At 48.5% G+C, this 25,890-nt stretch overlaps 1 protein-coding gene across 7 annotated transcripts in view; it reads right to left on the bottom strand.

Moving 5' to 3' along the window:
- The window catches only part of FAT3 (FAT atypical cadherin 3), a 745,842-nt gene that overhangs the window by 351,792 nt on the left and 368,160 nt on the right, over positions 1-25,890 (bottom strand). Inside the window, exon 4 of one of the 7 annotated variants that reach the window (XM_073569286.1) lies at positions 4,405-4,889. The exons of the other annotated variants lie outside the window; for them this stretch is intronic. Within the exon in view, the coding sequence (XP_073425387.1) occupies positions 4,816-4,889 (74 nt within the window). The 3' untranslated portion in view covers positions 4,405-4,815. Of the gene's footprint in view, positions 1-4,404; positions 4,890-25,890 lie in introns of those variants that run through there. 7 annotated transcript variants of the gene reach the window in all.

Genomic DNA, 25,890 nt, shown 5'->3' with positions numbered 1-25,890 from the left:
ATGGGTGTGTCTCATGGGATATAATGAGACTGTTGTTTGGCCACATGGTCTCTTTGTTGGAAGGTCCTGGAAGAGGACAGGTTTGTTTTCCTGGAAAGCACGTGGAGAACGACATGTGCCTGCAGAGTCGGTGACGGCTATTGGAGTTGGGGTGAAGCTACCGGCCTTCTGAGGGTCTGGAACTGACAGGCTTGAGCTCCTTGAGCAAGTCACAGTACGGGTCAGTGATCCCAGTAAGGCAGCTTCCCTGGAAGTCAGGACTGACAAGAAGTCAGAGTGTGGAGCGGAGTTCCTGGAAGTTAACCCCGGCCAAAGGGGTTGTAAAAAATGCAGACAACTGTGGCTGATATTGGAACAGACCGGTTGTCATAACATGTTTCATTGATGCAATGAAATGGACTGTACTGTATGCTGGTTTATGCTGAAATAAACTGCATGAACTGTTTAAGTGGAAAATCGATCCTGTGTGCCTAAATCCCGCTGCCAAGTGAGTGTTCCCCAACACGCACTGTCTCACAGTATATATATATATATATATATATATATACACACACACACACACACACACACACACAGACTGTATAGTACTATGCAGTTTTAGGCACATGTGGAAAAAATAATGCAAAGTAAGAAAGCTTTAAATAAAAAATGGAAGTGTTAAAGTTTTATTTTAATCAATTAACAAAATGCAAAATGAATGAACAAAACATTAAATCAAATTAATACTTGGTGTGACGCTCTTTGCCATCTAAACAGCATCAGCTCTTTCTGGTACGTTCTCACAAAGTCAAGGGTATAGATAATGATCATTTTCATATGTAGGTAGAAACACTGATTAACGGAAACAGATACAGCTGTGTAGGAGGCTTCAAAATGAGTGACGAACAGCGAAATTCTCGTACAAAAGTTCATACGAAATGGCAAGAATCAAGACACAAGGTAGTTATACTGCACCAGCAAGGTTTCTTACAGGCAAAGGTTTCAACGCATATAGGCATTTTCACTTTTCAAGCTCTTCGGAAAAAGCACCAAAAATGGGCAACATCAGAAAATATGGATGAAGTGGTCGGCCAAGGAAACGCACTGTAGTGCTGCATGTGAAAGACACATCATACTTACTTCATTTTAAATCGAAAGATGACCAGCAGTGCCATCAGCACAGAGTTGGCAGTAACCAGTGGGACCCAGCTATGCCCATTTACTGTTCAAAGAAGTCTGCCCAGAAGTGTTCGTCATGGAAGAACTGCTACTCACATGAGCACTGAGATCCAGGTAACAGTTCCTCATGGAGAAATGTTTCTTTGCAATATTGGACCCAAGAATAATAATCCAAGTAGAATAAGCCATCAAATTGAATGTTTTACATTGTTTTATTTAGTTCTTACTAATTAAAAGTGATTAAGATTTTAATCTCTACGATCAGTGCCATAAACCCGGCCGCACCTGTTCACGACAAGAAAGTAAATGACATGCTATAATCCCGTCCCCCATTGTAACACTATAAAGCCCTACTCCAGAGATGCCATCACAAATCAATCCTTCCATTCCCTCTAAGCTTTGATTAAAATCAAACTGCATCTTAGCAGCTTTGTCAAGGGAAATTAAAGTAGTTGCCCTGGAAGTAAATGAGGCCAAGCCGCGGTACCACATACAATTAGTGGGACAGGTATGGTTCTGGTTTTGGAAGAAACCAGGCATTTTGTTTTCAATGTACAGCTTGTTAAGCGTTTTGTTAGAATCAACATTAATGGCCCATCAGTGTTTTTTTCTAGACACAATGGCGCCTTATACATGTGGTTCTACCCGGTACTACATGTCAGTCCTCTTCACTGGCAGCAGAGCTATTTAGTACCTGTAGCCACCCACTAGAGGATGCTAACCGTATTATAATTTAGATCAGTATGCAGTCAGCTCCTAAGCTCCCCCTAGTGGTGGTTGTAAGTAGCCTAAATATTTTTTTTGTCATTTTCCTAAAGTTAAAATTATGCATGAAATTATTCTTTAAGCACATTTTATATTGAAATAAACATAATTTGATACCTTTGGGGTCTTCTGCGGTACTCAATTTTCCTGGTGCGTACCACCTACATTTTTCAGATTGCAATGCGTTTGTAATAGTGTGCTGCTTTGCACCTGCCCAATGCCAAATCGCTCTCACTGTGCATGTGCTGTTAATTTACCAAGCATGCAGTGTGAGAAACAGCTCTGTACTTGCTCATGTATATGGCATTGGTTGTCACAGCACACACAATGACGGAGGACAGCAGGCAGTGAACTACGTACAGCTCGTGATTTTGAGTAGCAGCAAGAAAGTGAGGAGACGTCACTTGACCTGTATCTAATTCAGCTGATTGCAGAGAATTTGCAAATTAAAAACTTGTCCTTTCACACAACCTATATCATATGATGGTCTTGCTGCCCTCCCCCACAACAGGGTCACACTGCTTTTGGTGTATATTCCAGAGTAATAAGTCAAGGAACTGTTCTGATTTTCAGGCTCTGTAACTTGCTATCTACTCTTGTTCAGTGGGCAGTTCCCACTTATCTGCATTTTGCCAGCACTATAAATGCTAGACCTTCCTTTCTCTAATTTCCCATGCACTGATCTTTTTCTTGATCTGTCCTAAGTTAACAGCTCACCTATTATTATTGTATGCATTTTGATAGACAGGACAGAAGGAGAAGAGAGATAAGCACCCACCCACCAGGAGAAGAGAGATAAGCACCCACCCACCAGGAGAAGAGAGATAAGCACCCACCCACCAGGAGAAGAGAGATAAGCACCCACCCACCAGGAGAAGAGAGATAAGCACCCACCCACCAGGAGAAGAGAGACACAAATATCTTCACTCATTTCTGGCAGAGAAAAAAAGAAAACATTTCCTGAAGAAAGACAAAGCCTCACCCCCTCTTCCTGTGGAGAGATAAATCCACACCCTCACTTCCTGTAGAGAAATAAAGCCCCACTTCCACTACCTGTACAGATAAATAATGACCCACTCTCACTTCCTGTAGAGAGATAAAACCTCACCTCCACATACTGAAGAGAGATAAAACCCCACCTCTACTTCCTGTAGAGATAAAGCCCCACTTCCACAACCTGTAGAGATATACTGACCCACCTCCACTACCTGTAGAGAGATACTGACCCGCCCCCACTACCTGTAGAGAGATACTGACCCACCCCCCACTTCCTGTAGAGAGATATTGACCACCTTTCACTTCCGGTAGAGAGATAAAGACCCACTACTAATTCCTGTAGAGATATTAACCTGCCTCCTAATTCTGTACAGAAATAAAGAACTGCTCCTACTTCCTGTAAAGATAATGCCCCACCTCCCCATCCTGAAGAGAGATAAAGCCCCACCTCCCCATCCTGAAGAGTGATAAAGCCCCACCTCCCCATCCTGAAGAGAGATAAAGCCCCACCTCCCCATCCTGAAGAGAGATAAAGCCCCACCTCCCCATCCTGAAGAAAGATAAAGCCCCACCTCCCCATCCTGAAGAGAGATAAAGCCCCACCTCCCCATCCTGAAGAGAGATAAAGCCCCACCTCCCCATCCTGAAGAGTGATAAAGCCCCACCTCCCCATCCTGAAGAGTGATAAAGCCCCACCTCCCCATCCTGAAGAGTGATAAAGCCCCACCTCCCCATCCTGAAGAGAGATAAAGCCCCACCTCCCCATCCTGAAGAGAGATAAAGCCCCACCTCCCCATCCTGAAGAGAGATAAAGCCCCACCTACACTTCCTGTACAGATAAAGCCCCACTTCCAGTAGAGAGATAATGACCCGCTCTCACCTTCTGTAGAGAGATAAAGCCCCACCTTCACTTCCTGTAGAGTGATAATGACTCACTCCCACTTTCTTTAGAGATATATTGACCTGCCTTCTATTCCTGTACAGAAAAAAGATCTGCTGTAATTTCCTGTAGAAAGAGAAGGACTCGCTCCCACTTCCTATAGAGAGACAAAGATTTAGATTTTTCAGGGCTAACGCTGGTTTCACACTAGCGTTCGGCAGAGCTGCGGAGGGCTGTGTAGATCCTCTGCGACGCACCGCCCACTGCCGCACCTCCTCCATTCAGCTCCACCTTTGTCTGCTTGTGGCCTGCATACCTATCTTTAATATTGGGAACGCAGGCCATGCGGATGCGTCTACATGCGTCGTTTTGACGGTGCGGCGACTGCAACAAATGCCGCAGCGTCAAAACGACGCATGCGGATGCATCTGCTTTGCCTGCGTTCCCAATATTAAAGATAGGTACGCAGGACGCATGCAGACGTAGGCGGAGCTGAATGGAGGAGGTGCGGCAGTGGGCGGAGCTTCGTGGCGGAACTACGCAGCCCTCCGCAGCTCTGACATCCGCAAATGTAAAACAACATAATAATAAGACAACATAATGTATAAAGTTAATTATAGATTATTTATTGCATCATCTGTCACATAACATGGACTATGTAAACATAACTTTATTTTAGTTTACTGTTCAAATTAAAGTAAGTTCTGGTAAATCCCTTTAAATATGTGCCTATGCAGGGGGCTTGGAGCTTTGTGTTAGGATATTGGAAGTCTATAAAAAGAAATGGTGTGGAATAGGACGGTGTGGATAAGTGGTGATCTTCTACGTCTGAGGTTACGTCTGAGGTTGTGTCTTCTTCTGAGCCATGGGACTTACGTTGGAAGCGAGGAAACTTTTGCTTGAGGTTCTACAAGGAGCTCTCGGCCCTATACGTGCAATTCCATTGTCACATTTAATATCCTAATTGGCGGTGAGACGCTCCCAGCGCTGATAATCCTGTAGCTATTACACATCATCTATAGAGAGATTCTAACAGGATGGCGGATTAATCTCCAAAAACGCTTCCAGGAGACGACGTTCTCAATCTGAGCTGTGAAGTGAGAATGAACAGGTGACCGGGCGTCAATCGTATCTCAGGGTGTCAGATCTGCAAATGCAAAGTGATTACCTCATTCACGCTGAATTAGTGCTTTTGCCAATGATGGACTGTAGGAACGCGCTACCTGAAATATTCAGCTGCCTAATACATGACATTATCTCAGCACTAGCCGCGGTGCCCATCACAGGGAAGCAGGGGGAGCCATCCTCCTTAACATCACTTACAGCTGCTTACCATGCCACAGGCCTCACTTCATCCGGATGTCTTGATTTGTCTGAAGGAGAAAGATGCTAAGGCTAATTGGCCGCAGTGATAGCGTGACATTATGTCACACGAGCCCTGGGAGTAACAGTGCCAACACTGCTGGAATGGCGCCAGCACCGGAGGGGAGTATAAGTGTTATTATTTTACAAGAGGGAATCATGAGGATTGAGAAGGGTTTGTTCGAATAGTGGACAACCATTTCAACAGTTTGCTACAAGGAGATCCAGTCTGGGCAATCTTCTCTCACCTAAAAACACTGGCAGCATCATTTTCTGGGACACTGATGACACATTGATGATACACTGACGACACACTGATAGCACACTGACGACACACTCATGACATACTGATGGCACACTGACGACACACTGATGGCTCACTGACGACACACTGATGACAAACAGATGACACCGCATGATATACTGATGACACACTGATGACAAACAGATGACACACTGATGACACCTCATGATACACTGATGACACCTCATGATACACTGATGACACCTCATGATACACTGATGACACACTGATGACACCTCATGATACACTGATGGCACACTGATGACACCTCATGATACACTGATGGCACACTGATGACACCTCATGATACACTGATGGCTCACTGAGCCATCCGTGTGTTCACTGATGATACACTGATGACACACGGATGGCTCACTGATAATAATAATAAATTTTATTTCTATAGCGCCGACATATTCCGCAGCACTTTACATTTCAGAGGGGATTTGTACAGACAATAGACATTACAGCATAACAATAATCACATAGATTATAACAGATACCAAGAGGAATGAGGGCCCTGCTCGCAAGCTTACAGTCTATGAGGAAAGAGGTAGACACGAAAGGTGGGTGGTAACAGTTGCCCTGATTGTATGGACCAGCCATAATGTTAAGTGTGTAAAAGTACAGACACAGAGGGCTAATGGATGCATAAAGCATGTTGGAACATGATGCCGGGAACCTGGTTATGGTAAAACTTTTGGCTGTGCCACACAGGGATAGATTAGGTTAATGTGTCGAGGTGATAGGCCAGTCTAAATAAATGCGTTATCAGGGCACGCTTAAAATTGTGGGGATTGGGGACTAATCGTATTGACCTGGGAAGTACATTCCAAAGAATTGACGCGACATGTGTAAAGTCTTGGAGACGGGAGTGGGAGGTTCTGACTATTGAGGATGCTAACCTCAGGTCATCAGCAGAACGGAGGGTGCTGGTAGGGTGGTATACTGAAACAAGGGAGGAGATATAAGGTGGTGCTGAGCTATGGAGGGCTTTGTGGGTGAGGGTAATAAGTTTATACTGAATTCTGGAGTGGATGGGTAGCCAGTGTAATGACTGGCACAAGGTAGAGGCATCGGTGTAACGATTGGTGAGGAATATGATCCTGGCTGCAGCATTCAAGACAGATTGGAGAGGGGAGAGTTTGGTAAGAGGGAGACCGATTAGAAGAGAGTTACAATAGTCGAGACGAGAATGAATAAGAGACACAGTAAGAGTTTTTGCAGAGTCAAAAGTAAGAAAAGGTCGAATTCTAGAAATGTTTTTGAGGTGCAGATGACAAGAGCGAGCCAGTGATCGAATGTGGGGGGCAAAGGAAAGCTCAGAGTCAAGTATGACCCCAAGATAGCGGGCCTGTTGCTGGGGAGTAATATGGGAACCACACACACAGAAATGGCAATGTCGGGTATAGGTACATTAGTAGAGGGAGGAAACACAAGGAGTTCAGTCTTTGACAAGTTCAGTTTCAGATATAGTGAGGACATGATATTAGACACAGTGTTTAGACAATCGCCCGTGTTTTCTAGAAAGGCTGGCGTGATGTCAGGAGAAGAAGCGTATAATTGGGTGTCATCAGCATAGAGATGGTACTGGAAACCAAATCTACTGATTGCTTGACCAATAGGGGCAGTGTACAAGGAGAAGAGGAGGGGGGGCCTAGAACCGATCCTTGAGGAACACCAACAGTAAGGGGAAGGTGAGAGGAGGAGGAACTGGCAAAAGATACAGTAAAGGAGCGGTTGGAGAGATAGGAGGAGAACCAGGAGAGAATGGTGCCCTTGAGGCCAATGGAACGGAGCATAGTGAGGAGGAGCTGATGATCCACAGTGTTGAATGCTGCAGAGAGATCCAAGAGAATTAGTATGGAGTAATGACCATTTGATTTAGCTGTTAGTAGATCATTAGAGACTTTAGTGAGGGCAGTTTCAGTGGAGTGTAAAGAGCGGAAACCGGATTGGAGAGGGTCGAGAACAGAGTTTTCTGAGAGATAGCGGATAAGACGGGAGTGGACCAGGCGTTCCAGGAGTTTAGAGATGAAGGGAAGATTAGAGACAGGTCTATAGTTAGCAGCACAGTTTTGGTCGAGGGATGTTTTTTTAAGTAGTGGATGTATGATGGCATGCTTAAATGAGGGAAAGATACCAGAAGAGAGAGGTTAAATATTTTAGTTAGGTGAGGGGAAACAGCAGGGGAAAGGGACTGGAGGAGATGTGACGGAAATGGGTCACTGGTGCAAGTAGTTGGGCGAGAAGATGCAAGGAGCCTGATGACACCTCATGATATACTGATGACACCTCATGACACACTGATGACACACTGATGACACAGTAATGGCTCACTGATGACACATTGATGGCTCCCTGATGATACACTGATGACACATTGTTTTATAAGGAGGTGTGTAGAGGGTCTAAGTGAATGCGGTCAAGCTGCAATACCACACATGACCTGCGGAGAAGTGTGGCACTGATTTAACAAGAAAAAAGTCATTTTTTTTCCAATTGTGGAATACCCACTGTCTCTATAAGAGGGCGGTGATTCTGTAGTTTGGGAAACTATAGCTCAGTGCCACCGGCATTTATAGCGCCGCTGTCTCTTTAAATAGGCTTACAGCGGTACGTGAGGATTCATGGCTGAGCTATAGGGACCTCTGGAGTAACATCCAAGTGCTGGATAATCAAGTTTCCATAGAATGTAAAAGTGAAACGTTTCTGCTACATTGTAACTTTTCCACTTCACTGATCGTCAGCCTCATTAATGGGACATGAGGAAAAACGTGTTCTATGTGGATATTGCATTTCTACCTCATCTGGCAAATGAGCGGGGAGGATTCATTTACCACCATCCCTGTGTAATTGTGTGTGGTCAGGAACAGTCCCCTCCGGCCACAACTGATAAAGGAGAAACTGGTCGTACGCAGCCGATGGGGAGGGGGAGCTTAGAACAGACCCATTCAGGTACCTGCCAGCGCTGCCCAGCATGGCTGCTGTGATACTGACGAAACCTCCCGAGTTTGGAGACCACCTATGGCCCCTGAGGCCAACATCGCTATCATGACCTCACATACACACAGACACTGCACACTCCTCACAAGGGAAATCACAACACCAAGAAGGAGAAACGGTGGAATTCTGGAAATCACAGGATGGAGACACGCTACTGACCAGCAAATGAGGAAAAAATGGAAGTAAAATGTTCAAAACATCTGGATTTATAGTGCCTTGCAAAAGTATTCAGCCCCCTGGAACTTCTTAACCTTTTCCCACATATCATGCTTCAAAACATAAAGATACCAAATGTAAATTTTTGGTGAAGAATCAACAACAAGTGGTACACAATTGTGAAGTTGAATGAAATTTATTGGATATTTTATATTTTTGTGGAAATACAAAACCTGAAAAGTGGGGCGTGCAATATTATTCAGCCCCTTTAACTTAATACTTTGTGGCGCCACCTTTTGCTGCAATTACAGCTGCAGTCGCTTGGGGTATGTCTCTATCAGTTTTGTACATCGAGAGACTGAAATTCTCGCCCATTCTTCCTTGGCAAACAGCTCGAGCTCAGTGAGGTTTGATGGAGATCGTTTGTGATCAGCAGTTTTCAGCTCTTTCCACAGATTCTCAATTGGATTCAGGTCTGGACTGTGACTTGGCCATTCTAACACCTGGATACGTTTATTTGTGAACCATTCCATTGTAGATTTTGCTTTATATTTGGGATCATTGTCTTGTTGGAAGACAAATCTCCGTCCCTGTCTCTGGTCTTTTGCAGACTCCAACAGGTTTTCTTCAAGAATGGTCCTGTATTTGGCTTCATCCATCTTCCCATCAATTTTAACAATCTTCCCTGTCCCTGCTGAAGAAAAGCAGGCCCAAACCATGATGCTGCCACCACCATGTTTGACAGTGGGGATGTTGTGTTCAGGGTGATGAGCTGTGTTGCCTTCACGCCAAACATATCGTTTGGCATTGTTGCCAAAAAGTTTGATTTTGGTTTCATCTGACCAGAGCACCTTCTTCCACATGTTTGGTGTCTCCCAGGTGGCTTGTTGCAAACTTTAAACACTTTTTATGGATATCTTTGAGGCTTTCTTCTTGCCACTCTTCCATAAAGGCCAGATTTGTGCAGTGTACGACTGATTGTTGTCCTATGGACAGACTGTCCCACCTCAGCTGTAGATCTCTGCTGTTCATCCAGAGTGATCATGGGCCTCTTGGCTGCATCTTTGATCAGTCTTCTCCTTGTTTGAGATGAAAGTTTAGAGGGACGGCCGGGTCTTGGTAGATTTGCAGTGGTATGATACTCCTTCCATTTCAATATGAGCGCTTGCACAGTGCTCCTTGGGATGTTTAAAGTTTTGGAAATCAATTTGTATCCAAATCCGGCTTTAAACTTCTCCACAACAGTATCACGGACCTGCCTGTTGTGATCCTTGGTCTTCATGATGCTCTCTGTGCATCAAACAGAACCCTGAGACTATCACAAAGCAGGTGCATTTATACGGAGACTTGATTACACACAGGTGGATTATATTTATCATCATTAGTCATTTAGGACAACATTGGATCATTCAGAGATCCACAATGAACTTCTGGAGTGAGTTTGCTGCACTGAAAGTAAAGGGGCCGAATAATATTGCACGCCCCACTTTTCAGTTTTTGTATTTCCACAAAAATTTAAAATAACCAGTAAATTTCATTCAACTTCACAATTGTGTCCCACTTGTTGATTCTTCACCAAAAATTTACATTTGGTATCTTTATGTTTGAAGCATTATATGTGGGAAAAGGTTGAAAAGTTCCAGGGGGCCGAATACTTTCGCAGGCACTGTATTCTGTATGGAATATGAGTGCCATGTGCAGAAATCCCCGAACTTACAACCTCGACCGCTATCAGTGAGGTTATTTTGGTCATCTGAGGAATGTTCTGCACATGGGCACAAAAATCATCAAGATCCGCTGCTGGCAGCATCCTGTGCAATCATTCGGTAATGACATCCTTGATTTGAGACAAAACACAAGTATTAAGCTTGGTTTAACGCATTTATGTGCTGCATGTATACCAACTTAAAGGGAATCTGTCCCCCCGGGACGTATATGACCTATTAATATGGGCATACAGGTAATAGAAATGTTACACTGGTCTTACCTGTCAGCCTCATATTAATGGTCTTGTTGTGGAGAAATGTTGTATTCTGTCTTTATGTTAATGATTTCTTACAGGCTCCGGGGCTTGTGGTGCTTATAAGAAATCCCTGACGCTTGTCCTTAGTGTAATACTACCCCCTCCCATCAGTGTCAGTTATGGCCCCGGAATCTCGCGCCTGCGCCCTGCACTCCCACAGAAATACAGACCTCATCCTCCCTTCTATGGGCACTGCATTCAGTCATACCCAGGACAGTGAGACATGGCTGATCTCCTGAGACACACAGGGCTACTTTAGACTAACACTCGTGTCCTTTCAGGAGATTTCAGCAGGCTCTTGTCATCAGAGGCAGCGTTACAATGACAGGTAACACCTCTAAACACAATTGATAACGCATGATCCACCAATCCCAATAGGAAATGTCACAGCTCACCCTCCTCCTCCCTTTATGAGATAGGAAAATATTAGACTAAACATTAGACTGTACGAAATTATTAAACATAATTTGATAATGCTACACAACATGTAGAACTTAGAAAAATATTAACCCTTCTATATCAACAATGACCTTAGCACATGCTCATTAGATGCTTCAATGCAAAAGATATGGGAGGGGTCAGTTCATTGCTGCTCATGTATGTAGTGAAACCTCCACCAGGGGGAGCTGGTGAGGGAAGAGAGGTTATACACTAAGAGCAGCAACCCTGAGCAACAGCACAGGTGCCACAGGTAACGAGAGAGAATAGTCAGACAAACCGAGTCAGAAACTAACAGGAGCAGACGTACCAGAAGGAGCAGCAATACACGTAGTCAAAATACCAAAGCCGAGAGTCAGAAAGCCAGAAAATGAGCACGAGGTCCAAAACGTGAGACAAAATCCGTGGTCGGGGTACAAGCCAGGGGGTCAGATGCCAGAGAGGGAACGTAACAGCAGAGACGAATACCAAGAGATGGGGTCAGAAATCAGTCCGGGTCATACACGTGAATATCAGTCAAAGGCAGGAGGATCACCAGGGTACAAGGGTCAGTGGCTCTAAACTGGAAGCTTGAGCTATCACTAACACTGGTCAGCAGGCTGTGAGGGATTTAAATAGCCCAGCTAGCTCCAGAACGATGCTGAGGAGATTAACCCCCGCATGACCAGTCCGGAGTGAAGACAGCAGAAGATAAACTCCGGACTGGACCATGACAATGTACTTGTGAACTTAATAAAAAAACAGGACGTTAGAATGTAAAAAAAAAAACCCCAGTGGCCAGTGTGAGAATTGCAGGATTACTAACTTTTATTTTTCCTAAAGATTATGTTGTTATAGAAAAATAAATTAGGCAAAAATAAAATAAAAAAATCCATTTAACACAAAAATCTGATTAATACAATAGGTCAGTGTGAGGGATGAGGGAGATTCCATTTTGGATTTATTAATTCAGGGCCAATATATTGTCCAGAGATCTTCCTTCACTCCTGAAGTGGCCCCCACCCTTGGGAGAAGTACACAAATCCCCAAAAGAACAGAACTTTTGCCAAATGGCCAGAGAATTAGAGACCATGTGTTGATAAAGGCGAGGAGGAGCAGAACTAGGACCCCCTGCTGTCTTTTGTGCAAGGCAGACAACATCAAAGGAAGCTCCAAACACTTGGGCACTGACGCCCAGAGATGAATTACGAGAGTACTGTGCATCTCAGGGGTAAGTCCAATATACCATCAGAACCCTGGGAGCCCTCTGCACGCACCCTTGCTTCTTATATTTCTCTAGCTGGCCCGGGTACCAAGCTATCAAGACTGGCTCCCCAGAGCCTCTTAGGCCTGTTTCCCATTTCCGTTTCTTGATGTCAGTTAAAATCCTCCAGAGTGTGAAAAAACGGATCCGTTTCCGTTTTGGAACAAACGGAGTCCACCGGAGCCGTTTTTTTGACGGATCCACTTTAGCTGGTAGTGCCTGAAATTTAAAGCAACCACGGTCTGGAAAAAGGAGAGAGCGAGACAGAGAATTTTCGCTGCCAGAACGGAATTTGGGGTTAAATTCCTGACAAGGAACTTCTTCCGGGCATGCTCAGTGTAAAAACGCGGATCCATTGGCGGATTCTGTCAATTAACGGTTGGCAACGGATCCGCCGCCCATAGGCGACCATTATAACGAATGGCGGAGAACGGCGGATCCGTTGCTATCCGCTGTTTTGACGCAGACAAAAAAACGTTTCGCTGACTGACCTGAGGGTAAGGTGGGCAGCAGAGAGCTGCAACTGTGTACGCTCCGTCACAGATTGGTGACGGTGGGGTGATATCCGTATCTCCCCGGCTCTCTGTCGTGTGTTTTGTTTAGGCCAGGATCAAACATGTGAAGAACACGGCCGAGTCTCACATGTTAATACCCGACACTCGGATAGGAGCGCACGGCCGCATAGCAATACATGGAGCTCCCGAGTGCGGGTGGCAGTGCCGGGTATTAACATGCGAGACTCATCCGTGTTTCTCGCATGTCTCATCCCTGGTTTACAGTCAGTATGTGCACATGTCTGTTTTAGACGAGTGAACTCCGAATATCACCTACAAAAAGTGCCTGGAAAACACTCAAAAAAAGAAACATATCAATTTCTTTTGAAAAAACAACTTGCTGTCAACATGTCGAGCTTTATAACAACTGCACATTTCCAAAGACACCAGATGCTTAGAAGAACTTAGGTCCATTCTTCAGACATCTGCTCTATAATTTACAATCTAAAGAGGTATAAAAGCTAAAAAAAAAAAAAACAGCCAAAAACGACAAAAAAAATCACTGAAGGACAAAAAGGAAAAGCAAAAAAAGACGCTTCATAAAACAATGCTGTCGTTTCCTGAAGCAACTATCACTTGGAAAAATCACTGTATTATAAAAACATTGTGTGCACAGACCCTTAGGCCCCCATACACATTAGGTGACTGTCCGCCGAATGATGTTTTGGCTAATCATTCGTCCGACATTCATCTCATCCAACTTTCTCATAGACAGGAAACTGTTATGTGTTCTTTATGGGAAAACCAATGATTGCCAGTTCGGCTGGCGCCTTATCTCTGGGGGGGGGAGACTATGCGATCGGCAGTCCGAAATCAAACATGTCCATTCGACAGTTCCCCCCGGCAATCAGTGAGTCGGTGCCTCCATACATCCATACACATTAGACCGTCAGCCAAAGAATTTGCACGGCTGTAAATCTCTTACAGGTTGAAACAAGAAGACTCCTCCCCTCTCACAGCACACAATCTTGCTTCAGCTGCATCGTCCCCTCTCCCCTCTTCTTTAAATCGATTTATGTGTTACTGTACTGGTTTCTGAACATATCCATAGGAGTAATACTGCATGTTTCCAACTGAGGAAAATGCAGCCTAGCCTTGACAAGATATAAAAAAAATGTTACATATGCAAGAAATCTAAAATAACAAAGTTCTATGAGAAAGACAAATAGCAGAAAGCTACATGAAAATGTAGATACAACATGGCTGCCAAAAGTGGAAAAACATCTTTAAAGAAAGTTCCTGAAAAACAAATTTATAAAAAAAAACATGCTGATAGATTAAAGGTTTGCACATTTTGGAAATCCTCCCCGACGCGCGTCCTGGTGAAATACTATTAAATACGTCTTAAGCCTAAATGGATAGAGAGGCAGATAGTGGATGTCAGAGTGTCAGGCTACAGGGAAGCAATAAAGGAGCGCTTCGCCAGCAGTCAGCATTTTGATTACTCTTATACCTAATCCAAATGGCCTCAAAGATGCAGCCAACTGCAAAGTAGTAAAATCTGCTGATCGCCGGAAATTGGGCGAAGAAACCTTTAGCTTTAAGTAAAACACTGCAAGTCTGCTTACATGAGACAAGGCAATTAACCTACTGTCTAAGATAATACCGGGAGTCTATTAGGACTGTGCCGAGCGTGCAAATCCTATCAAAGCTTACGGCTAACCTTTCACTCTAGGAACTAACAGGACAATGTGCGATAATTACAGGACGTCATTCACATGTTTATTTTCGTAAATGAGAATGAGAAGCATAATTAGGACTAATTTGCCTTAAAGAGTGTGCGTGTGTTTATACAAGCAAACTAAAAGTTAAGTCACCGTCTGCATACATACAATACACCACAGATCCTGAGTTACAACCTGTATTATACCCCAGAGCTGCACTCAGTATTCTGCTGGTGCAGTCACTGTGTACATACATTACATTACTGATCCTGAGTTACCTCCTGTATTATACCCCAGAGCTGCACTCACTATTCTGCTGGTGCAGTCACTGTGTACATACAATACACCACAGATCCTGAGTTACAACCTGTATTATACCCCAGAGCTGCACTCACTATTCTGCTGGTGCAGTCACTGTGTACATACATTACTGATCCTGATTTACATCCTGTATTATACCCCAGAGCTGCACTCACTATTCTGCTGGTGCAGTCACTGTGTACATACAATACACCACAGATCCTGAGTTACAACCTGTATTATACCCCAGAGCTGCACTCACTATTCTGCTGGTGCAGTCACTGTATACATACATTACTGATCCTGATTTACATCCTGTATTATACCCCAGAGCTGCACTCACTATTCTGCTGGTGCAGTCACTGTGTACATACATTACATTACTGATCCTGAGTTACATCTTGTATTATACTCCAGAGCTGCACTCACTATTCTGCTGGTGCAGTCACTGTGTACATACATTACATTACTGATCCTGAGTTACATCCTGTATTATTCTCCAGAGCTGCACTCACTATTCTGCTGGTGCAGTCACTGTGTACATACATTACATTACTGATCCTGAGTTACATCCTGTATTATTCTCCAGAGCTGCACTCACTATTCTGCTGGTGCAGTCACTCTGTACATACATTACATTACTGATCCTGAGTTACATCCTGTATTATACTCCAGAGCTGCACTCACTATTCTGCTGGTGCAGTCACTGTGTACATACATTACATTACTGATCCTGAGTTACATCCTGCATTATACCCCAGAGCTGCACTCACTATTCTGCTGGTGCAGTCACTGTGTACATAGATTACATTACTGATCCTGAGTTACATCCTGTAGCTCTTTTTTATTATAAAAGTATCAAAACACAATACATAACAGACTACATAATACAAAACACAATACATAGCAGACAAACAATGCTCCCGACATAAATATTTGTGCAAACCTCGCAATTTTACCTGATCCCCCAGGCTTTCCAGCCTAGAGGGCCCCAGCAGGATCCCTCCACCCCTATACAACTTGAAATAAAGAAACCCCTATGTAACACATTCATCCCCTACGCACACCCTTTCACACTCCATTCGCGCTTTGCACCCATACCTATATACAAGTAATAAAGAAAAAAAACCATATTCCGGCCCTTCTGCCTTAAAAAAAAACCATAGCCACTTATACTGGCAAAACCCCAGCACCAGCCTAACACCTCTACGAAAATTTTTTTTTTTTTTTTTTTTATTTATCATCCCCCCACCACACCCAAGGTCCAAAAGTCCATGGCCCATTACACGAAACACACAAGGTCCATCAATGTTCATGGCCTATCACATCTATCTCTTGGCAAAAACAGTTTATGCTCCAAGAGGAAAACCCTCACCCGGCTCCACCCAAAACCTATGCTATTTACCACGTGGTCCATTCTTCTTTTCCTTTCCACAATTTGTCCATCCACTTTCCCTTCAGATAAAGGTCCTCTTTTCCCATTCTCACCCCCCATTCACCCCCCTCCCAACCTCACTACACCCTCCCATGCACTCCTAACTAAAACAAAAGAAAGTATGTATAATACACAAAAATACAAATATACAATATATATCTACATATACACCACATAACATTATTACCATATTTGTTTTGGCTTGCCACCACACACTTTCCTTTGCAGACCCAAGATCAGTGCCTGCAAGCCCAATATCCATTAATGCTCTATGTTTCCAAAACAAAAGTCTAGAGTGGCATGCTTTAGCCCACCACCAGGAAAAGGAGTTCTCGAGGCCCCGTCCCTCACTAACTCATTCACCCTGTCCCTCAACAACTAAGACTGTCCCTGCTTCTGTCCCAAAAGAAACTGTCCCTATCTGTCCCTTCCTGTCCCTACTCCACCTAACTTAATATAACTAACTTTCTATCTGTCCCTCAGTGCCTGTCCCTCCCTGTCCCTATCTGCCCCTACTTCTGTCCCTAGCACACCCAGTGAAACTTATGCTATCCCTACCCTCATTCACACGGAGCTAGCTCTCCCTTGAGTGCGTTTTTAAAAGGAGAGGCCTCTCCAAAGCCAAGAGGCCTTCCTCACACCCAACCTTTCGAACTCCAAAGAACGGACCTTCACCAGGTCACCCAAGATGTTTCCTACCACCTCATCCCTTGGGAGGGTTTTTTTCCGCGTCGAAACTAGGCACCGTGCATTCCAAGTGTAGAACCTAACCACTACACTGACTAGAAATAAAGTGCACGGGTCCCGGCCACCCAGGGATCTGAACGCTCCATAAACCCACTCAGCGTAGGAGAGGGACGCCAGCCGCAGCCAACGTATGGAAGCACCCACCCTGTTGTACACCTCTGCATTAAAGGGACACTGAAGCAGGAAGTGCTCCATGCTTTCCAGCACGTCGCCACACTCCTCACGGGGACAACCCCGATCATCGGATTTCCTGCACTTCAGGTTATCCTTTACATACAGCCTCCCGTGGAAGCAACGCCAGGTCAAGTCCCAAAACTTCATGGGGATCCGCTTAGAATTTAAAAGCCCCAGCCCGACCTCCAGATCCCGGCCTGGGCAATCCTTAAGGGCCAGGGGCTTCTGGAAATGGGTCAACAGGACCCTCCTGTCAAGGCGTTGCCTCGACATGGTCCTGATTTCCCACATTCCCAGACCCCACCGGCGGATCACCTTCAGAACCAGGGTAGCGTAAGCCGGGAGATGCCCATGAGGTGTGCGTAGGTCCTTCACCTGCCCTCCTGTCTCCCATTCCTGGAAGAAGGGCCGAAGCCAACCCTTGCAGGAGACTACCCACGGAGGAGCCCTCTCTAGCCAGAGGTTGGAGATGTTAGTCTTAAGAAAGGTGTTTACTAGAAACACCACCGGGTTGACCATAACCAACCCACCTAGTCTCCTCGTACGGTATGTAACCTCCCTCTTGATTAGGTTAAGCCTATTCCCCCATAACAATTGGAAGAACAGGCTATAGACCCGTGTCCAGAGAGGTTCCGGCAAGATGCACACACTGCCCAGGTATATTAATAAAGGTAGCAGAAAGCCTTTAGCCAGGGCAACCCTTTCCCTCAGGGTTAAAGACCAACCCTTCCACTGGTCCACCTTTTGGGCAGCGATCTTAAGTCTGCCCTCCCAATTTTGCTGGGGGTAATCCCCGGGGCCAAATTCGATGCCTAGAATTTTGGCGGTGGCCTGGGGCCCTGGAAGGGTGTCCGGGAGATCAAACCTGGGATCTCCCCCTCCCAGCCAGAGACTTTCACACTTATCCCGGTTGATCATGGACCCGGATGCCTCCGAGTAGCGCACTACCTCCGACATGACCCAATCCGCCTCCCTTCTCGAGGACACGAAAAGGGAAACATCATCGGCATACGCCACCACCCTCAGAGAGGACCCAGAGCCCGCCTGGTCCATCCCGACTCCCGCCAACGGTCCACGATCCACCCTCCTTAGGAAGGGATCGATCGCGAACACGTATAAAAGCGGGCTCAGCGGACAGCCCTGACGGACCCCAGAACCCACCTCAAAAGGGCGACCTGACCAACCGTTCACCAGCGGAAAAGTCTCAGCCCCTTGGTACAAGATCTCTAACCATTTTACAAACCTCCCAGGCAGACCATACCTCAAAAGGACGGACCAGAGGTACTCGTGGTTGACCCGGTCAAAGGCTTTCGCTTGATCTAATGACAGCAAGTACCCCCTCCAGTGACCTGCCCTACCCTGCTCCACTGCCTCTCGGACACCGAGCACAGCACTAAAAGTACTGCGGCCCGGAACAGAGCAATGCTGGGCCCCTGAAAGGAGCCGGGGTGCAAACTTCACCAGCCGATTAAACAGCACCTTGGCCAGAACCTTCCGGTCCGTATCGAGAAGCGCTATGGGACGCCAATTCTCGATATGGGACGGATCCTTACCCTTTGACAGAATAATGAGGGCTGACTTCCTCATTGAGTCGGGAAGAGTGCCCGAGGAGAGACACTCATTAAATACCCCTGTCAAGAGGGGGACCAAGGAGTCCCTAAAAGTCTTATAGAACTCGGATGTTAAGCCATCCGGACCTGGCGATTTCTTGGGCCGAAGCCCATCAATGGCCAGTCTCACTTCCTCTTCCCTGATTTCCTCTGCCAAAACACCAAGAGAGGGATCACCCCCTGGCTCAGGGACGGTTTCAGCCAGGAAAGCCGACATCCTGTCCCGATCCAGATCCTTCTTTTCCAAGAGGTGTGAGTAGAAGGATCTGACCACCTCCAGGATCCCTGATTTGGATCTGTTCAGGGACCCCGTACTGTCGATCAGTCCTGTCACCATCTTACAATTCACTGACATCTTACAGTTTCTGTAAGGGTCGGGTGAGCGGTACTTCCCGAAGTCCCTCTCAAAAACTAAAGATGTGTGTCTATCATACTGACACCTCTTGAGCAAAGATTTCACTCTGGAGATTTCCTCACGGTCACCTCCAGTCGAGACAAGCTGCTCGAGTTTCCTCCCCAGGGCCTGGTACAAGCGGTGCCTGTTCAGACTCCTGAGGCTCGAGAGCTGACGGAAGAACCCCGCCACCCGCTTTTTGAAGATCTCCCACCACTCTGACTTACTACTACAGAGATCCAACAGCGGTACCTGGCTCTGAAGAAAGTCCTCGAAGGATTGTCTCACCTCCGCTTCTTCCAGCAGGGACGAATTGAGCTTCCACAGCCCTCTTCCCATCCGATGAGTCTCTGCAACATTCAGAGAAAAGAAAATTAGACAGTGATCGGAGAACTCCACCTCAACGGCGGACACAGCAGAAAAGATGGCGTCCTCCTTCAAAAAAAACCTGTCTATTCTAGACCTACAGCTACCTCTATGGTAGGTGAAACCTCCGTGACCTGGGGTGTGCCGGATGTGGACATCCACCAGGCGAGCTTCGCTGGCTATGCTATTCAACGCGACGCTATCATAAGCCAGGCGATCTCCGGGACCCCCCCGGTCACGGGACCTCGTAATGGTGTTGAAGTCCCCACCGAAGACCACCTGCCGGCTCGTAAAAAGAAAGGGCTTGATCCTCAGGAAGAGACATTTGCGGTCCCACTTGGACTGCGGGCCGTAGATGTTGATGAGCCGCAGCTCTTGTCCCCTCATGAAGACATCTAGGATCAGGCACCTCCCCATTTCCAACTCAGTAACCCGTCGGCATTCAACAGCTGCAGTCTTAAAAAGGACTGCCACCCCGCTATACGGCTCGGCCGCAAGAGACTAGTATGAGGGCCCGCACCTCCACTCCCTCCGTGCTTTATAGATGGCCCCCATGTCTGTTAGTCTGGTCTCTTGCAAGAATAAAATTTCTGCCTCAATCCGGGAGAAAAAATCAAAGGCCATGAAGCGAGCCGCATCTGACTTTATGCTGGCAACATTAATAGATGCCAGCGTCAACGGGGCGAGTTCCGCCATCATGGGTGATCAAGTTGGATGGCCAACTTCTTACCACTGCTATCACCTCCACCTGGGGAGGGGTCGGACACCTTCCTTTTCAGGGAAGCTCCCGTTGTGTCCATCCCACCCCCCCCGGTGTCCTCGCCCCCGGGTTCCAGGCCTGTCCCCCCCCCAGGAGGAACACTGCCCCCTGAGGGACGGACCCCACCATCCCCCGAAGGACCCTCCGGTGGTACCCCCGGCCCAGCATCCTCGTCTTGCGGCCCATCATCCGAGCCTCCGAGGACGCTGAACCGGTTGGAGAGATCAATCAGAGGGGGGTCAGCGGGCCCTTCCGTGCGCACCCTGGTGGTCGGGGGCGGGGGAGATTTTGAAGGCTTGCCAGCCTTCTTCCCCCCCGATTTGTTACGATTGGCACGTTTACTTTTGCCACCCGCTGCTGTAGGCTGCTCCTGGACCTCCTCATCAACACTTTCATACTGTGAGGACCCGTCCGAGTCAGCCGCTTTATCCTCCCTCTCCATCCTCCTGATCTCCTCTCTCACCACACTCTCCCTCAGGACCTCAGAGGCTTTTGCCACGGGCCTGGAGGGAGGAGCAGGCATCGACCCGGTTGCCCGAGACTTCACCTGCCCCCCACCCCCATGGCGTTTTTCTTGCCTCCGCACATACGCGGGGCCCCTCACCTTGGCATTGCCCTTCCTCACCGGTCCCTCAGCCCCTTCCCCTCCGCCACCACCTGCCACAGCTGCAGGAGCGCCGCCAGAGGTTTCTCCCTCACGGACTCCTCCCGCCGGGCCTGCAGCGGCATTAGAAAAGGAGCGAGGGCAGCGGCTGAGAGGGTGACCTAGGTCACCACACAAGTGACACCGAATGTCTTTACACGAGGCGGCCAGATGACCTACCCCACCACACAAGGCACATTTCTGTACCTTGCAGCTAGCGCTGAAGTGAGTGGGGTCGCCGCACTTGTGGCAGACCTTTGGTTGCCCCTGGTAGAAGACCAGGATTCTGTCCCTTCCCAGGAACGCCGAGGAAGGGATGTGGGTGACCGTGCCGCCGGAAACCTTCAGTTTAACCATGAAGGTCCAGCCCCCCGACCAGATGCCGAATTCGTCCCTGTTCTTTTTGGGGACCTCGGTGACTTCCCCGTAACGGGAAAGCCACGTCATAATGTCCACGCCGGCAAGTGACTCGTTACAAGTGACCACGGTCACTCGCTTGACGGAATTTTGGCGAGACACCGCTTGCGCAACGAAGTCTCGCCATCCGGGCTCTTCCCGCACCAGCTCATAGTTAGACCAGAAGAGCTCAAGCCCCTCTGGCCGCACAAAGCTGACGTCGAAGAAGCGGGACGCCGAAGGATGTATCAGGGCAAAGATGTCATTCGCCCCGAAGCCCATCTTAAGGAGGAGCTCCACCACCTTGCTCCTAGGTGGACAAGCTTCACTGCCCCCCCACCTAAGACGGACCACATTCCTCCTTTGCGGCCCCTGCCCGGCTGTGGGGAGAGACCAAACAGTCCCTCCCTCCCTTTGGTTTTGGAAGGCAGCAAGGCCGTGTCTCTCTATCCAGAAAGACAAGTCCACTGTCCTCCCCTCTACCACTATCGACCTTTCTCCTTTTTTGAGGGCCTCCAGGAAACGGTGGTGCAAAGCGCCGTCCCTGGAGCCCGGAGGCGAGGAGACCCCCCCAGGACCACCCCGAGGACCACCCCGACCCCCAGCCGCGGCCCCCGCATAACTATGTTGGGGTCTTGCGGCCAGGGGGGCAGATGGGCCAGCCCTCCCACCACTACCACCACTTGTGCCAGCACCCTCATTCGTCCTCCCACTCACTCTCCCATTCACTCTTTTATTATTTGCATTCACCCCAGCATTCACTCCAGCACACTCACCCACATTCACAGTAGCACTCACTCCCTCATCCATGTCACTCATATCACCATTCACTTCAGCAAACATCTCCTCAAATATGTCCACTCCACTTTCGTACTCACTCTCACTCGCACAATTGGTGAACATAGTAACATTATTTACATTATTTACATTTCCCGAACCAGTGCAGTTCCTCTCTTTGCCTGCTGGGGGCCCTGAGCTCTCTTGCTGGGAGCTACTCCAGCTCCTGTCCAGGAGCGCTGCTGCCCCTTTAAATGCCTCAGTGCAGATGACATCATGCACTCTGCCCTGGCTGGGCCTAGGAGCAACAGCAGCTCCTGGTTTCAGCTCCATTTTTTTTCCTTTTTCTAAGGTTTCCTTGCTCTGGGCAGGGACGGCCACTGGCACCGCTCCCTGCCCTGCACTTTTCTTCACCCCCACCGCCGGCTTGCCAGGGAGCGCCAGAGTCCCCGCACCCCCAGATGAAGGTAGGTGGGCCGGGGACCCCGACAACTCTCCGCCAGCTTTTGGGGGCAGCACAGCATTACTTAGAAGGGTGGGTGGGACAGAGGGCAGCGGGCCCGCAGCGGCCACGCCCCCCCCACCGGCCGCAGCCACCCCAGGCAGAGCCGCGGCCCCCTGCGAGGCCACGGCCCCCCCCGGGTGACGCGAGCACAGCGGGCGGAGCCGCGACCGCCGAGGCCACGCCCCCCCCCGCCAGTCACAGCCACCACGGGCAGAGCAGCGACCCCTTGCGAGGCCACGCCCCCCCGGGCGACGCAGACGCAGCGGGTGGGACGACGGCCGAGGAGGACATGCCCCCCCCGCACGCCACAGCCTTTGCAGGCCGGGCAACACTCGGGGAGGCCACGCCCCCCTCACGGACCACCGCCGCCACCCTATGCCCACCACTTGAGACAGGCAAGGCCGGCCACTCCCCCTCGTCGCCCAGCGGCGGCGGAGCCCCCTGCACGGACCCCTTTTTGGGTCGACGTGCCGGAGACCCCGCTCTCACCACAGGCGCCGACATGGGAGCGACCAGCACTTTGCACCGCCTCAGCTGCTGCTTGATGTTTTGTTCGCCCTTCCTAGGCTTCTGGACCCCCACTAGCGATCCAGACTTAGCGGATCCGTACGTGGGGGGTCCAGAAGCCCCAGCACTCGCCGCCGGAGGTGCGGCCCTGGCTGTACCAACTTTACCTGGTGCCAGGCCAGCCCCCCCTGCCACTGAGGGCTGAGCCTGGACACCACCACCACAACCAGCACCGACCTCCATGTCGCTGCCCTGGTCTGAACTGTCACCAGATGCGACAGTCAGGTCACAACAGTCATCTCTCTCCCCGCTCCCTCGCTGCGGACCCACCACAGGGCCCGAGCCGGGGTGGGTAGCGGGTTCCACACAGCGGGACAGAGGGGCCCCGGGAAGAGGAGCAAAAACCAGTTGTTCCTCCACGCCTTCAGAGGCCTTACGCCTGCGCCTCCTGTTTCTCCTCTTCCCGGTTGCCTCATCCTCCTGGCAGACCTCATACCCAAACAACAGCGTGCCAAACCGTGCTGGGGATTCAGTCTGCCGTACTTGTTTAAGGATGAGGCAGCCCCCCTCAGAACTACTCCCGCTCCCTCCATCCTCCCCCTCACTACCGCTTTCCTCCGCGTTACTGGAGTCCAGCGGGAGGGCCACCTGCTCGGGGGCTATCCCGCTGCATGTTACCTGGCTCACGCTGGTGTCCGCCAGGTCTTCAGGTGGAGGTGGCCCGGATGTGGTGTGGGCGCCATCTTGCTCTTCCTCCTCCTCGCTTTCCTCCACCTGGACGGGGACTCCTGACCCCCCAGGAGACCCACCGGCCATGGCCCTGAACCGGTCCTCGTTCTGCAGCTTCTCCTGGAAGGGGCCGCTGCCGGCCATGATGGTACTTCGCCGGTCCTCCAGGGCCCGAATCTCCCCTTTCAGCCGCTTGACCGTGGCGGTGACCTCCGCTCTCTTTGAGGCAGGGAGCCTGTTTTTACTGATGACCCGGGCTCCCTCCAACTCCCCCCGGAGTCTCCTGAGCTGCTTGCCGGCCTCCTCGTACTCGGAGAGGTGGGCATGAATGCGGGAGGCATAGGTGGTAGCTGGCTCTCCCGCAACCTTGGAGCCCCAGATGTTAAGGGGGGGCCCCGCCTCACCTCTGCCGGCTGCTGCACCTCCGGGGGAAGGGCCCGCCACAGCCTTCACTTCAGGGGTCCCGGACCCTGGAGCCTTGCGGCCCCCTGGGGTCCGCTTTTTCCCCATCCCTGGGACTGGCTGACTGTGCCTTGGGCCTCCTGGTGGTGGATGAGGCCCCCCACCCCCAGCTGGCTTGCCGGAGGGTGGGAGCCAGGGGCACAGCCCCGGCGCTCAGTCCCAGGGAGAGTCCTCTTTCCTGGGAAGGGGGCAGATGGAAAGTCCTTGCAGGAAAAAAAAACCTCCCTTCCCAGGAGCTTAGCAAAACCCCAGCCTGCAGAGGCTCAGCTGCGACGCTCCTCCTCTTCTGGGGTGTGTCCAGAGCTGCACTCACTATTCTGCTGGTGCAGTCACTGTGTACATACAATACACCACAGATCCTGAGTTACAACCTGTATTATACCCCAGAGCTGCACTCACTATTCTGCTGGTGCAGTCACTGTGTACATACATTACTGATCCTGATTTACATCCTGTATTATACCCCAGAGCTGCACTCACTATTCTGCTGGTGCAGTCACTGTGTACATACATTACATTACTGATCCTGAGTTACATCTTGTATTATACTCCAGAGCTGCACTCACTATTCTGCTGGTGCAGTCACTGTGTACATACATTACATTACTGATCCTGAGTTACATCCTGTATTATTCTCCAGAGCTGCACTCACTATTCTGCTGGTGCAGTCACTGTGTACATACATTACATTACTAATCCTGAGTTACATCCTGTATTATTCTCCAGAGCTGCACTCACTATTCTGCTGGTGCAGTCACTCTGTACATACATTACATTACTGATCCTGAGTTACATCCTGTATTATACTCCAGAGCTGCACTCACTATTCTGCTGGTGCAGTCACTGTGTACATACATTACATTACTGATCCTGAGTTACATCCTGCATTATACCCCAGAGCTGCACTCACTATTCTGCTGGTGCAGTCACTGTGTACATACATTACATTACTGATCCTGAGTTACATCCTGTATTATACCCCAGAGCTGCACTCACTATTCTGCTGGTGCAGTCACTGTGTACATACATTACATTACTGATCCCGAGTTACATCCTGTATTATACTCCAGAGCTGCACTCACTATTCTGCTGGTGCAGTCACTGTGTACATAAATTACCAATCCTGTACTGATCCTGAATTACAATTTATATATTACTCCAAAGCTGCCTTCACTATTCTGCTGTTTTTAGAAACAGTTGACCGTATTTTTGTTGGATGCCCCCCTAGCAGTTGAGCTGAACTCTAATAATACGGAGGGAAAATTAGATGACTATACCGTGTTTGGTGTAAGAAAAACACTTTGTAATTTGATTTAAAACCCTTTGAGTCGACAAGGAAGACTGGGAGACTTTAGTGCTAAAGTCAGCAGAATTGTAAATACAGCTCTGGAGTACAGTAAAACGGAGAAAAAATTCAAATAAACATAAAAGTGAATGAAATGAATAAATACTGAATTATTAAAACATAAATTTATGCCTTGAGGGGCAAACATCTAAAATAAATGTCGTTTCAGGACGTTGGCGAGAAATCCAAAT

The sequence above is a fragment of the Dendrobates tinctorius genome, unplaced genomic scaffold, assembly GCF_039654945.1.
Source record: "Dendrobates tinctorius isolate UK_male_01 unplaced genomic scaffold, ASM3965494v1 ptg000023l, whole genome shotgun sequence".
NCBI classification, from domain to species: domain Eukaryota; kingdom Metazoa; phylum Chordata; class Amphibia; order Anura; family Dendrobatidae; genus Dendrobates; species Dendrobates tinctorius.
This window is presented reverse-complemented; position numbering and strand designations above follow the sequence as displayed.